Raw genomic sequence first — 14,016 nt, 5'->3', positions numbered from 1 at the left:
TGGTTAGGTACTACACGTGGAACGCACGGTGTTTAGTGTCGACGCAGCGTAAAATCCTCCCTGTGGATGTGGTGGTTAGGAACATTCTCGGTGACCTGGTGAAGGTGCGTTCTCTGGAGTACGAGAGGCTGGGTGCTGGCAGGGCCTCTCGTCTATGGAGGGGCTCTGCCTTTAAAGTGCCTTAGCCTGTTGTCCCCCCCTGGTGGTGGGCTGATGCTGGCACATTAGTCTTTTTGTTTTGAGCAGTTGGTTTATGGTAATATAGGGCTTGCAGGCGCTGAACTTGAGCTTTAGGGGTTTGTTGTTTGGCTTATAGTGTTATATGTATTTGTTATTGTATTTATTGTTGTAGTCTATTTGTATACTTATGTATTGTATATATTGTTAGTCTGTGTATATTTTATGTAATGTATATATTGTATATATTGTGTGATGCCACCTGGGGTTTGGGTTTAGTTTAGGTTGGGTGGTGGGTTAAAAAGGGGGGAGGGGGTTTGTATGGGACTTTTATATATACAGAAAATCCTGGACTGGTTCATGGACGTCTGGTAACATGTACTGGGGGCATAGGATGCGGGACCAGCTCAGGGCCAAAAAAAAAAAAAAAAAAAAAAAAAAGTGGTGTTATTTTGTTTGTGTTGGTTTTTATTATTTTGTATATATTATTATTGTTGTTGTTGTTATTCTTTTTGGTATATTACTGGTATTGGGTTTTTGGTATTGCAACTGGGCCAGGAAATTCACATTTAGTATTAGTGTATATAGTTTATTAGTATGGTATGGGTATTATGGGTATTATAGGAATCTGTCTTTTGTAAATATTGTATATATTTGTTTGTGTGCAGGAATGAGTGTGGGGTGGACCGGTGTTGTATTTTATGCTATGGTGTTGGTTTTATGATCGTTATATTGATATGTTCTGTCCGATATGATATGTTTATGTTTTGTATTTTTTTATTGTTATGTTTGAAATTTTAATAAAAGATCTACAGGATATAACTCAGGATCAGTACAGGATAAGTAATGCAATGTATGTACACAGTGACCTCACCAGCAGAATAGTGAGTACAGCTCTTAAGTATAATACTGCTTGTGGCAGATCTATATGTCATGGAGCATTAAGGGTTAACTGCAGATAATGACACTCAACTATACTGATATAGAGGTAGCGATACATTGTACAGCATATTGTACACTACATGAAAACCCATTGCAGTAGAGCAACACCAGATACTACATACTGCAGAGCCGCAGACTATCGCTCCCAGACACATCAGCAGAGCCTGCAGAATGGGCCGTACATATCAATAACATCAGTTACACCAAGCAGAGGCTTCCTGTTTTTCTTCTACTCATACAGAAGTTCTGGGCTCAACATGGGAAATCTATATTTATTTCAGCACAATAATAATATCTTTATTTAGTTGGCACAGGGGAGGTTTTCTCCCTCGACCCAAAAGCATTTTTATAGCCTTTTTTATTGCCCGCTCAACTTATCCGATGTAAAACTCTCCAATTCCAGCAGTGTTTCCATGTGATGAAGCTGCATTCTTAGTATTCGAGGAACGTAAATCTGACAACTTTCTTATAGAAGAAGAACTGACCGGACGACTGGATAATGCCCCTGAGATTCCTCCACATAAAGCTCCTTATAGAGAAAGATGCATCGCTGACCGGCGGGAGACGACTGCTGCCAGGCGCTGACTGCTGTGCCGGCGGCGGGGGCTACGGGCTTATCTTTTAGCATTTTCAAATATAATACAAATGTACACAGTCATAGTGGGAAATTGTACGTAACAGTTTCTGACTTCATTTGTGCAGAGCAGGAATTGGCCTAAATGACTTATTCTGAAGATTATCGTAGAGGTTGCGATTTTAAAGTCGATTTTATTGTAAACATCACCAGCTTTGTAATGCAAAAAATATTGCCATTATACTGCAACAGTAACTGTATGCTAACAGAGAGAGACACAGAGACCAAAAAATGTATAAATAAAAAAAATAAAAAAGTATGTGACCCCTTTGGAATTACCTGCATTGTAGATAAGATGAGGTCTTGTTGTTTTCTAGGTTCACAATTATAGATAAAACAACCTAACTAAACTAATAACACACAGTCAGTAGTATAGTTTGTCTTTTCATAATTTTTTTAAATTTTTTTTTTAAGACCTTAGGGGCCTATTGTAAGCAATTGTTTTGTTGCTTATATCAATGTTTCCCAACCAGGGTGCCTCCCACTGTTGCAAAACTACAAAGTGAAATATCCTGTCATGTTAATCCCCCTTTATTTCGTGTCCACAGCCCCATTTCAAGTTCATCCTCCTCAATGTTGTGCCAGGGCTTGGGGAAAACCTTAAAAAATGTATTAATTATGCAGTCCTACTATATACAGGGATCCCACAGATTGATAGATAGACATGAGATATAGAGATATAGAGATAGATAGATAGATAGACATGAGATATAGAGATAGATAGACATGAGATAGATAGATATATGAGATAGATAGATAGATAGATAGATATGAGATAGATAGATATGAGATAGATAGATAGATATGAGATAGATATGAGATAGATAGATAGATATGAGATAGATAGATATGAGATAGATAGAGAGATAGATAGATAGATATATGAGATAGATAGATAGATATATGAGATAGATAGATATATGAGATAGATAGATATGAGATAGATAGATAGATATGAGATAGATAGATAGATATGAGATAGATAGATAGATATGAGATAGATAGATAGATATGAGATAGATAGATAGATATGAGATAGATAGATAGATATGAGATAGATAGATATATGAGATAGATAGATATATGAGATAGATAGATATATGAGATAGATAGATAGATATGAGATAGATAGATAGATAGATAGATATGAGATAGATAGATAGATATGAGATAGATAGATAGATAGATAGATATGAGATAGATAGATAGATAGATAGATATGAGATAGATAGATAGATATGAGATAGATAGATAGATAGATAGATAGATAGAGATAGATACGAGATAGATAGATAGATAGATATGAGATAGATAGTTAGATATTAAAAAAAAATCCAAGAGAGCAGCACTCGCAAGGTGGATGCAATGGTGATAGGGTGCGCTTAATAATGGCTAGGTGAGCTAGCCGAAACGTCGCCACCTTCACGCTTGTGTGAATAAAGACCTTACTTTTTGCATCTTATGGGAGTGCGGTTGCCTTTCGTTCACTAGTTAGATATTAGATAGATAGATATGAGATAGATGGATAGATAGATATGTGACAGATGATTACTCAAAGCTGCCACCTAGTGGCTGTACTGCAAAACGTATTTCACACTGCAGTGAAGAATGTTCCCAATGTACAGTTTGTAAACTATTTATACATTATCAATGTAACGATTCTTGAAGAAACTGCTATTTCTAAAGAAAGTACATAATGTATTTTCCCACATAACAGCAGAGTTATAAGGAAACACTTGGCAGCGATACAGTCAGCGATGTGTCTTCTGTGCTCAATCACACCCCTACAATATAAACAGAGCGCACCTACTACAGAGTGCACCCGACCGTACATATACACACAGGGCAGGTGCACCAGACATTACACTGAGGAGATGTATCAGTCGGCCCTTACCTGATTTCTTCATCTGTGACTATGAAAGCTTTGCAGAGCGGTTGTGCTGAGTTTAACCAGACAGACGGGTTTTTTTCTACGGCTGCGGAGAGCTGTCCTGTGATTGGCGCCGAGCTCGTGTGCAAGGCACTGGCAATGGCGGCCAGAAGGGTATCCTCGTTGTTTCCAGGTCCGACACCTGGAGGGAAGAAGCAAAATGATTCAATTCGGGCCTAACAGTTGTAGCACATTACCAGATCGCATCCTATGTTTTGGGCTGAACAACAAGACTGGTGCAGGATCCCCCACAAATACACTGCTGGACAAGATCACATGACGCTCAAAACAGAATCTAGAGCAGTGGTCTCATACCTGCGGACCTCCAGATGTTGCAAAACCACAACTCCCAGCATGCCCGGACAGCCGAGTTGTAGTTTTGCAACATCTAGAGGTTCGCAGGTTGGAGACCACTGATCTAGAGTAACAAGACCCCATACCAGTGCTTCCCAACCGGTGACTCCCGCTGTTGCCTTTGGATTCCTGAGCATGCTGGGAGTTGTAGTTTTGCAACAGCTGGAGAAACACTGGTTGGAAAACACTGGGCTAGGGGACTGAATGTATCTGCTGGGTGGGTGGGTGGGGGGGTCACTGCTGCTCTATTCTTTGTTTCTTGGAGTGCTGGATTCACACAGACAGTACTAAGAGCACCAATGCACAGGTATGACTGCTGCTCCATTTTGATGGGATACCTTGAACACCCTATCTTGAGATCACAGGACTCCCCGGTGATCATACACTTATCTCCTATGAGAACTATCACATTAAAAGTAGTATTCCAGGGGAAATTTTTATTTTTTATATCAGCTGGCTCCAGAAAGTTAAACAGATTTGTAAATTACTTCAATTACAAAATCTTTCAATAATTATCAGCTGCTGAAGTTGAGTTGTTGTTTTCTGTCTAGCAACAGTGCTCTCTGCTGACATCTCTGCTTGTCTCGGGAACTGCACAGAGTAGAAGAGGTTTGCTATGGGGATTTGCTTCTACTCTGAACAGTTCCCGAGACAGGTGTCAGAGAGCACTTAGACAGAAAAGAACAACTTAACTTCAGCAGCTCATAAGTACTGAAAGGATTAAGATTTTTTAAATAGAAGTAATTTACAAATCTGTTTAACTTTCTGGAGCCAGTTGATATATATATATATATAAAAAAAAAATGTTTTCCTTGATAACCCCTTTAATCTAAATACAGGAACTTCACCTGCATTGCAGTTGTCCTGCATATTGTAATGAGGTATTCAAGCCCCCAAAAAATATACCCTATCCACAGGATAGAGGATGTGTGTCTGATTGCAGACATCCGACCTCTGGGACCCCCAGTGGGCCCAACTTGCCCGCTGCACAGAGCGGTGAGTCAGCACATGTTTAATGCATTGTTGTTCTGTGGAGACCCGCTTTGGGCCATACTTGGGAGTGGAATCTAAGGCTAGGTTGACACTACGTAATCTCCACCACCCGGAGATTCAGAGTGCGACCAGCGCCAACTGAATCAGTTGGCACTAGAACCGTGTGGACACTGCAGTCTCCAATAGACTGCAATGTGTTCCGCGAGTATTTCCGCCTGAAAAATGAGCAACGCCATTCTTCAGGCGGAAATTTTTAAGTGGATTTTCCGCTTCACAAATTCCGAAGTGTGAATTTGTGAACGGAAACCCATTCACTATACAGTACATTTTAGCAAGCGGAATTTCTGCCTGCTTGTGGAATTGCAGGCGGAAATTCCGTAGTGTGAACCTAGCCTAAGTGTTCCCCTGGGTTTCACCCTTTACCCCGCTCCAGATGCGGAAGCTGATCTTAGCTGCAGAGAAACACCAGGTCGCTACTGCAAGATTGGTCTCGGTTAAGTTGCAGCTGGCCTAGCAGGACAGAATGCCCTGGTGCCAAGCAGCAGAGTCTGTAGAGGAGAGATCGACTAGGTAATTTAGCAGGGTTGGTGCTGTGGAACAGCAGAGCTGTGTAGCATAGGTGCAGCTAGATGAACAGAGCTTGCTAGAAGGCAGAGGCATGGTCAGTGATCCAAGTCTTTTCCAGAGGGAGGAGGATAGAGGCGGCATCAGGAAACAGGCTATGGTCTGGATAAACAGGAATACAGCAGAAGAACCTTAACTATGGTAAGCCACAGTGTTGCTCAGGCAAGGGATCACTCTTAGGTGATTCCAATCATAGAGGAATAGGGGGAGCAGAATCAGTGATGGGCATGGACCCTTAACCCCTTAAGGACGACGGACGTAAATGTACGTCCTGGTTTGGCGGGACTTCCCGCACCAGGACGTACATTTACGTGCTGTGTATGACCGCGAGCATCGGAAGGGTGCTCGCGTCATACACGTCATACACTAGCAGCCGGGGACCCGCCCGTAGTGGCCGACATCCACGATCGCGCGGATGTCTGCCATTAACCCCTCCGATGCCATGATCAATACGGATCACGGCACTTTGATTGGATGATCGGATCGCCCGCAGCGCTGCCGCGGGGATCCGATCATCCAGCATGTGAGCCGGAGGTCTCCTTACCTGGCTCCGGCTGTCTCCCGGGGTCTACTGCTCTGGTCTGCGATCGAGCAGAAGATCACCGATAATACTGAGCAGTGCTGTGTCCTATTCATAGCACTGCACAGCATTAGCAATTAAACAATTGCTATAGATAGTCCCCTATGGGGACATAAAAAGTGTAAACAAAAAGTAAAAATAAAAAGTAAATAAAAAAGTGAAAAATCCCCGCCCCCAATAAAAATGAAAATTGTCCGTTTTTCCCATTTTACCCCCAAAAAGCGTACATTTTTTTTTTCTTCAATAAACATATTTGATATTGCCACGTGCGTAAATGTCCGAACTATCAAAATATAATGTTAATAATCCCGTACGGTGAATGGCGTAAACGTAAAAAAATTAAAAATTCCACAAATGCTGCTTTTTTGTCACATTTTATTCAAAATAAAAATTAATAAAAAATTATCTAAAAGTTTTATATATGCAAATGTGGTATCTAAAAAAAAGTACAGATCACGGCGCAAAAAATGAGCCCTCATACTGCCCTATATACGGAAAAATGAAAAAGTTATAGGTGGTCAAAATAGGGCGATTTTAGATTGCTGACTTTGTACAAAAAGTTTTAGATTTTTTTTAAGCGGTACAAAAATATAAAAGTATCTAGCCATGGGTATCATTTTAATTGCATTGACCCACAAAATAAAGAACACATGTAATTTTTACCGTAAAGTGTACAGTGTGAAAACAAAACCCTCCAAAATGTGCAAAATTTTGGTTTTCATTGAAATTTCCTCCCTAAAAATATTTTTTTTTTTTGGGTTCGCCGTACATTTTATGGTAAAATGAGGTTTCACTACAAATTACAATTGGTCCTGCAAAAAACAAGCCCTTATATGGGTCTGTACATGGAAATATAAAGGAGTTATGGATTTTAGAAGGCGAGGAGGAAAAACGAAAACGCAAGAATAAAATTGGCCTGGTCCTTGAGGCGAAAATGGGCTCGGTCATTAAGGGGTTAAAGGGGTACTCCGGTGGAAAACTTTTTTTTTTTAAATCCACTGGTGCCAGAAAGTTAGGGTACGTTCACACTGCGGAATTCCGCACAGTGAACGTTACCATCAGTGTGAATGGGTCTCCGCGAGACCCATTCACACTGCGGAATTTCAGCAGCGGACAATTCCGCCGCTGAAATTGTTCCACGCAATAAAAGAACATGTTCATTCTTTGCGTGGAAGTCTGCGAACACTGCATAGCCATCAATGGTGACGGCGAAGTGCCGTACGGTCCTAATGCCGCCGCCGGCTGCTGGGCTGAATCTCTGCTCACTGAATTCCGCGAGCGGAGAATCAGCTACAGTTCCGCAGTGTGAACATACCCTTAAACAGATTTGTAAATTACTTCTATAAAAAAAATCTTTACCCTTCCAGTAATTTTAGGGGCTGTATACTACAGAGGAAATGCTTTTCTTTTTGGATTTCTCTTCTGTCACGACCACAGTGCTCTCTGCTGTCCATTTTAGGAACTGTCCAGAGCAGGAGCAAATCCCCATAGCAAACATATGCTGCTCTGGAGAGTTCCTAAAATGGAGAGAGGTCAGCAGAGAGCACTGTGGTCGTGACAGAAAATTTCCTTTGTACTATACAGCCCCTAAAAAGTACTGGAAGGATTAAGATTTTTTTTTTTTAATAGAAGTAATTTACAAATCTGTTTAACTTTCCAGCACCAGTTGATTTAAAAAAAAAAAAAAAAAAAAAAAGTTTCCCACCGGAGTACCCCTTTAAAGAGAAAGGCCTTGTGTTGCCCCCCACTGAATGCACCAGACACAGTCGCCGCCTGAGGTAGTGCAGAGGGAACAGTCTTGAGTGTGCAGCGAGGAGGAGGAGCAGTGCGTGCAGTTTGGCCGAGGTAAGCAGCGGAATGAGGTACACGCAAGCGGCTACTAATCGCCAGCGTAACAGCTGTCACCCCCCTCCCATAGACTTGCATTGGGGGGCGTGGCCATGACGTCACAAGGAGGCGTGGCCGACCACCGGAGCACGAAAATCGCATGGAGTACCCCTTTAATGCAGTTTTCCCTGCCAAATCCTGATGTATCCAAAATGGAAGAATCCATATTTTTTTTCCTGTATAACTTTCCCTTTCCTTTGGGATGCACCTGTGTGACTCTAGTGCTAGATGCTGTGCACACTTACCTTGTAAACCTTTAGGAAGCTCCATGGACTTTATGACTTGTTCCGTTACATCTGACGCACTTAGTCCTTCTAATCTCTTCTCCCAAAAAAGCTAAAAAGGAAGAAAATATGGAATGAAAAAATAATAAGAAAAAAATGGGCCCCCAGTGATGAGACATTCCTTATCTCTCTTACAATAGGTGATGAGTGTCCTTATGGATAAATCCCTTTAAAGAAGCCCCCTAGAACTTTGTTTTGCTTATACAGGGCATTATTGGCTATTATTAGAGAATAATGTAGAGGTTCTTGTGTATGTCTTGTGCTTACCGGTTTTAGTTGATGTGGCAGGCATAAGATTTTCAGCCATACTAAATCCAATTTCTAAACAGACATTATTTTCTCATGCTGCCTACATTTTCCATGAATCCTCTGGTTTTGCAAAAAGAGGGTGTGGGGTTTAATGAGTGCAATTCACCTAATGAGACCAATTACCTGCTTAGACTCCAACTATCAGAAGCCTAAACAGCTGAGACTCATAAGCGGCTTGAGGTCAGTCCAAATGATATTGGCGAAGTGAAAGTGACCGAGCTATAATCACAATGTGTTTTATAAAGATTTATAGTCCTCAGGGTGTGTTCACACTGCATTTCTACAGCATTTTTATGCGTTTTCAGAGTTTTAGCCATGTTTTTGCTGTAATTTTCAATAATCGCTGTAATAGAAAGTGATTTTACCATGATTTGCACAATTACGGTAAATGGTACCATTTATGCTGCAAAAACAGCAACAATGCAACACGTGAACTTAGGAGAGGTGTATAACTACTATATATCCTGAGCCCATAGAGATAGCAGCAGTATATAGATGGAGCTGGGAGGGGTCTGTGAGAAGCCTGAAGGGATCTGGTAGGTGATGATGTCATGACTTCTTCTGACACTTTAAACACTGATTTTCTGTGGACTGTCAGACTTTTGATCACAGTGATGACCCAGTTACAGTAATAAAAAGCATGGATGCAGCTGTGCTGGGATAAAACAGATGGCGCTGTAGTGATGGTGACTATGCAGGATATGGGCAAGAAAAAAAGTTATTAACTTATTAACTTTACTAAAGCACATTCCAAAAGCTATATCCCAGCTTCAAGGGGATGGGTCATGTCATTGGGGCATGTACTTAAAGTGGTACTCCACTGCTCAGCGTTTGGAACAAAACTGTTCTGAACGCTGGAGTCGGGAGCTTGTGACGTCATAGCCCCGTCCCCTCATGATCTCACGCCCTGCGCAAGTCTATGGGAGGGGGCGGGATGTGATATCATGAGGGGGCGGGGCTATGATGTCACGAGCTCCCGGCGTAAGCTCCAGCATTCAGAACAGTTTGTTCCAAACACTGAGCAGCGGAGTACCCCTTTAAGATGTGACTGCCGCATGCGGGCAAAGCCAGAGTGGCTGCAAAATTGTACGGCCAATGATAATTAAACCTCTCCCACAAGCGGCAATAGCAACTTGCCCCAGCAACAGTAAAGCCCATGGAGCAAAGAAAGGAATACATTTTTAGATCCCTGGACAAACCCTTTGACTCTATGGTTGTGTGTAAAGGGGAGCAGAGGATTTGGAAATCCAACCCCTTTACATAGACAACGAAATGAATCATCAGAGAAGTTTAGACAGGAGAATTCACTGGTTTTATGGGATTTATCATTGTTTCCTATAAAATGTATAATTATCAGTGATGTCTAATATTACACTCAACCAGGACAATTCTCTACTTCCGGGCTCGGGGTGTATATATATATATATATATATCTCACTATAGAGCTATTATATATATATATATATATATATAGTGAGATATCAGCCCCTCAACCACAGAGGAAACTAAGTAAAAAGCTTTGAGACTTCCTGCATCTGCAAAATTGTGTGCGTAGTTAGTTCTTATTTTGAACATTTTGCAGAAATCATCATAATTTTGTGCTATTTTTTTTGTCTGCACTGGCTTTATTGTTTTTCTATTGTCCGCTTCCAGGGGCCGTAGTTAGCAGATGCATTGGTTGGTGCTCTTAATTTATCAGTTACGTGATGGAATGTGTGTGTGCGCTTTTCACAAATTTTTTTTGCCTTATCCAAGGGCTTCCTGTCATTTGCACAAATGTACAGATTGATGTGCTCTACAAAATAAATTTTGCACAGCAACTGGGAAAAGCACCCCCCTTGCCCAGCGGCATGTAAAAAGTGTTAATGCCGGACATCAGAGCACATGTACATCCTCTGTGGTCTAGGAGGTCATTTTTCATATCTACCAGAATTGAAAATATTTATAGATTAATGGTTTATTTAAACCCGACTGGAGCAAAAAAAAAAAAAAAACCTACACCAATAATAAATCTGGACCATAGTGTTAAACCTTAGACTCTTACATTAAAGGGGTACTCCACTGCTCAGCGTTTGGAACAAACCGTTCCGAACGCTGGAGCCGGGAGCTCGTGACATCATAGCCTTGCCTCCTCATGACATCACGCCCCGTCCCCTCAATGCAAGTCTATGGGAGGGGGTGTGACAGCCGTCACGCCCCCTCCCATAGACTTGCATTGAGGGGCGGAGTTATGATGTCACGAGCTCCCGGCGCCGGCTCCAGCGTTCGGAACAGTTTGTTCCAAACACTGAGCAATGGAGTACCCCTTTAGGCAGGGTCACAGGGGTGCATCTGCTGTGTATTTTACACTGTGGATGCGCCGATGGCAATCAAAGAAGGAGTGCAGGACGATCTTCCGGCTGTGGCCCGGTAGCTCTGTGTGTGCTTTTGTACTGGTGAATTTCTACAGTGGGAAAATCGGCCACCAAAAAGTGGGCACACAGAGCTACCGGGCCACAGCCAGGAGACCGCTCTGCAGTATTTGTGACTGCTGTCAGCACATCCACAGCGTGAAATACGCTGCGGATGTGCCCTGTCTGACCCTGCCTAAAGCCTAATTATAGGAGAGGAAAAGGTTTTATTAAAACACAAAAGATACACAATGATGCACCGGTGCCAGCTTTGTACCGCTCTGGCTTACCTGGCGGGGCTGCTCGATGACGCGCTGGGGGTCTGACCTGACTTTATTGCTGGGATGGTTGGTTATTTTAGTGACCGGCTGCTTGAAGATGGACGCGGTCTGACGGATCGGTAACGTCGTGTTCAAGTCGGGTTTTGACTGTTGGCAAAAAACAAACAAACAAACCAAAGTTATTCCACGATGATAAAGAAGAACATTACATAATTGAAAATATCCAACCTGTACAGGTGCTGTAACCATTCCTGTAAAATAAAGCTGCTTAGTAGAAATTATTTCACAAAATTTGGGGTTTAGAATCGGCTGCCGGATTTTCAATTCAGATTCAAACCCCTAATGTCCTGCAACCCCCCTCAAAACTTTAGCATCAATTAAACCCCTTTTCTTTAAAGGTCCTTGTTTAATGTCACTGAATGGGAGGTGTCCCGATCATATGGTTATCACAGAGGTGCACGATTAAAGGGGTACTCCGGTGGAAAACAAATGTGGTGCCAGAAAGTTTTGTAAATTACTTCTATTTAAAAAGTTTTTGGTTTTTTTCATATTCAAATCAAGGCTTTATTGAGGGAAAAGTGTACAGAAAACAAAATGCTGGATGGGTACATGAATAAAGACCGAGAAACAATAGGCACACATTGCTGGAATACAATCCACAGAACATGGCAATAGGACATAATCAAGGAGCACAAGCACATGGAGCCCGTTACAGGCCCCGAGTACCAAAAACAGAGCGGTCTATCCAGACAACGATTCCAGGGGGAGAACCAAGTGGTAACAAAAACACATCAGATAAACCAAAAACGGAACCAAAGAAGAGATTTCAATCATTGAAGGGAAGAGGGAGGGGGCAACATGGGGAAGGGATCACCAGTTTGTACCAAACGCTGAGCAGCGGAGTGCCCCTTTAAACTTCTCAGACCTTTCCAGTTACTCAATATGGCATATTTAGATAAATATGGAAAATTCAGAGGTTTTTCTTCACTTTAATTTTGTGAAATTGTATTAAATGCGGAATTTTACATTAAAACGAATTAGGCTATAATACTACAATGATAATTTGAAGCTGGTGAAGACTCTATGCCCAATATACCGGATCCTCTATAGAAATCAGCTGTTCAATGGGTTCTGTATACAGATGATGAGTTCGGACAAAACTCCCCTCCCCCAAACTGCGAAAGGCTTCATGTTGTTCAATATAAAAAAATCTCTCTCTATCTCTATCTATCTATCTATATATATATATATAGAAGTGATACCAGCGCCCCAGAAACCACAAGGAGAAAAGAAAGCAGCTCTGGTGAGAAACAGGTACACATGTTTGGTATTAAGGCCGTTTCTGTTACAGTTCACAGGCCCATAAGCTCATCTGTTCGATGTCGCTTGCTCTGGATTGATCATAAGCGTGCAGGCGACTGGAGCAATATAAGCTAAATTCCAAGTGCACTGGTCAGTGGAAGTATCAATCTATGGTAGGAAAACCATGCACTGAAAGCAAAGAAGGATTTCTGTATGTATTGTGCTGCATTCCCTCTTACTCCCCACTAGGGGGCAGTGTGAATAGTGCATCATTATGTCAGCTACAAAACGGAAAGATGCACCACCGTCTCCAGATGTCATCAAGAGTTATTGCCTTAATAATAGGGATTGTATTTTACAATTCTGAAGACTGCAGAGCTAAAATATCCCAGCATTCCCTTTGGTGTATGATCTGTGTAAAACTCACCCCAGTGATCTTCATTTTGGGAACTGTCATCTTTATACCATAATGTCCCCTACATTATAGAAACTCTGCTAAACTGGTAAAGATGTGCCTGGCAACAAGCTAAGTGATCCTGATAACATCCAGCAGAATAGTGAGTGCAGCTCTACAGTAGAGGATGTAATTCAGGATCAGTACAGGATAAGTAATGTAATGTATGTACACAGTGACCTCACCAGCAGAATAGTGAGTGCAGCTCTGGAGTATAATACAGGATATAACTCAGGATCAGTACAGGATAAGTAATGTAATGTATGTACACAGTGACCTCACCAGCAGAATAGTGAGTGCAGCTCTGCAGTATAATACAGGATATATCTCAGGATCAGTACAGGATAAGTAATGTAATGTATGTACACAGTGACCTCACCAGCAGAATAGTGAGTGCAGCTCTGGAGTATAATACAGGATATAACTTAGGATCAGTACTGGATAAGTAATGTAGTGTATATACACAGTGACCCCACCAGAAGAATAGTGAGTACAGCTCTGGAGTATAATACAGGATATAACTCAGGATCAGTACAGGATAAGTAATGTAATGTATGTACACAGTGGGGGACATGTATCAAAGATTTTACCCCTGTTTTGTGTGTATTTTTTTGCGCAAAATTTTGCGCAAGCCCTTTTTTGGCGCAAGTTTTGGTAGAGCATGTCCTCCAGATGTGGCTGAATCAGGGTACCTTGGAGTGACATCTATAGTACACGTGGATTCATTACCTGCGTACTTTTTATTTTTACACCAAAAATTTTGCCGCAAGAGCTGTTTTTTTTGCGCAAATATAAGCCATCTTGGACTTAACGTAGCAAGATGCTCTAAATCATCGATTCTATTTTCCAAAGAGTGGATTGAGGAGATTACTATA

General features: G+C 41.6%; 1 protein-coding gene across 2 annotated transcripts in view; it reads right to left on the bottom strand.

Moving 5' to 3' along the window:
• The window catches only part of MBD2 (methyl-CpG binding domain protein 2), a 62,004-nt gene that overhangs the window by 18,069 nt on the left and 29,919 nt on the right, over window positions 1-14,016 (bottom strand). For both annotated transcript variants that reach the window (XM_056545033.1, XM_056545039.1), the window contains 3 exons: window positions 11,395-11,532; window positions 8,367-8,457; window positions 3,648-3,825 (listed from right to left, as the gene is read on the bottom strand). In XM_056545033.1, the coding sequence (XP_056401008.1) occupies window positions 3,648-3,825; window positions 8,367-8,457; window positions 11,395-11,532 (407 nt within the window). The remainder of the gene's footprint in view (window positions 1-3,647; window positions 3,826-8,366; window positions 8,458-11,394; window positions 11,533-14,016) is intronic.

The sequence above is a fragment of the Hyla sarda genome, chromosome 1 (assembly GCF_029499605.1).
Source record: "Hyla sarda isolate aHylSar1 chromosome 1, aHylSar1.hap1, whole genome shotgun sequence".
Lineage (NCBI taxonomy): Eukaryota > Metazoa > Chordata > Amphibia > Anura > Hylidae > Hyla > Hyla sarda.
This window is presented reverse-complemented; position numbering and strand designations above follow the sequence as displayed.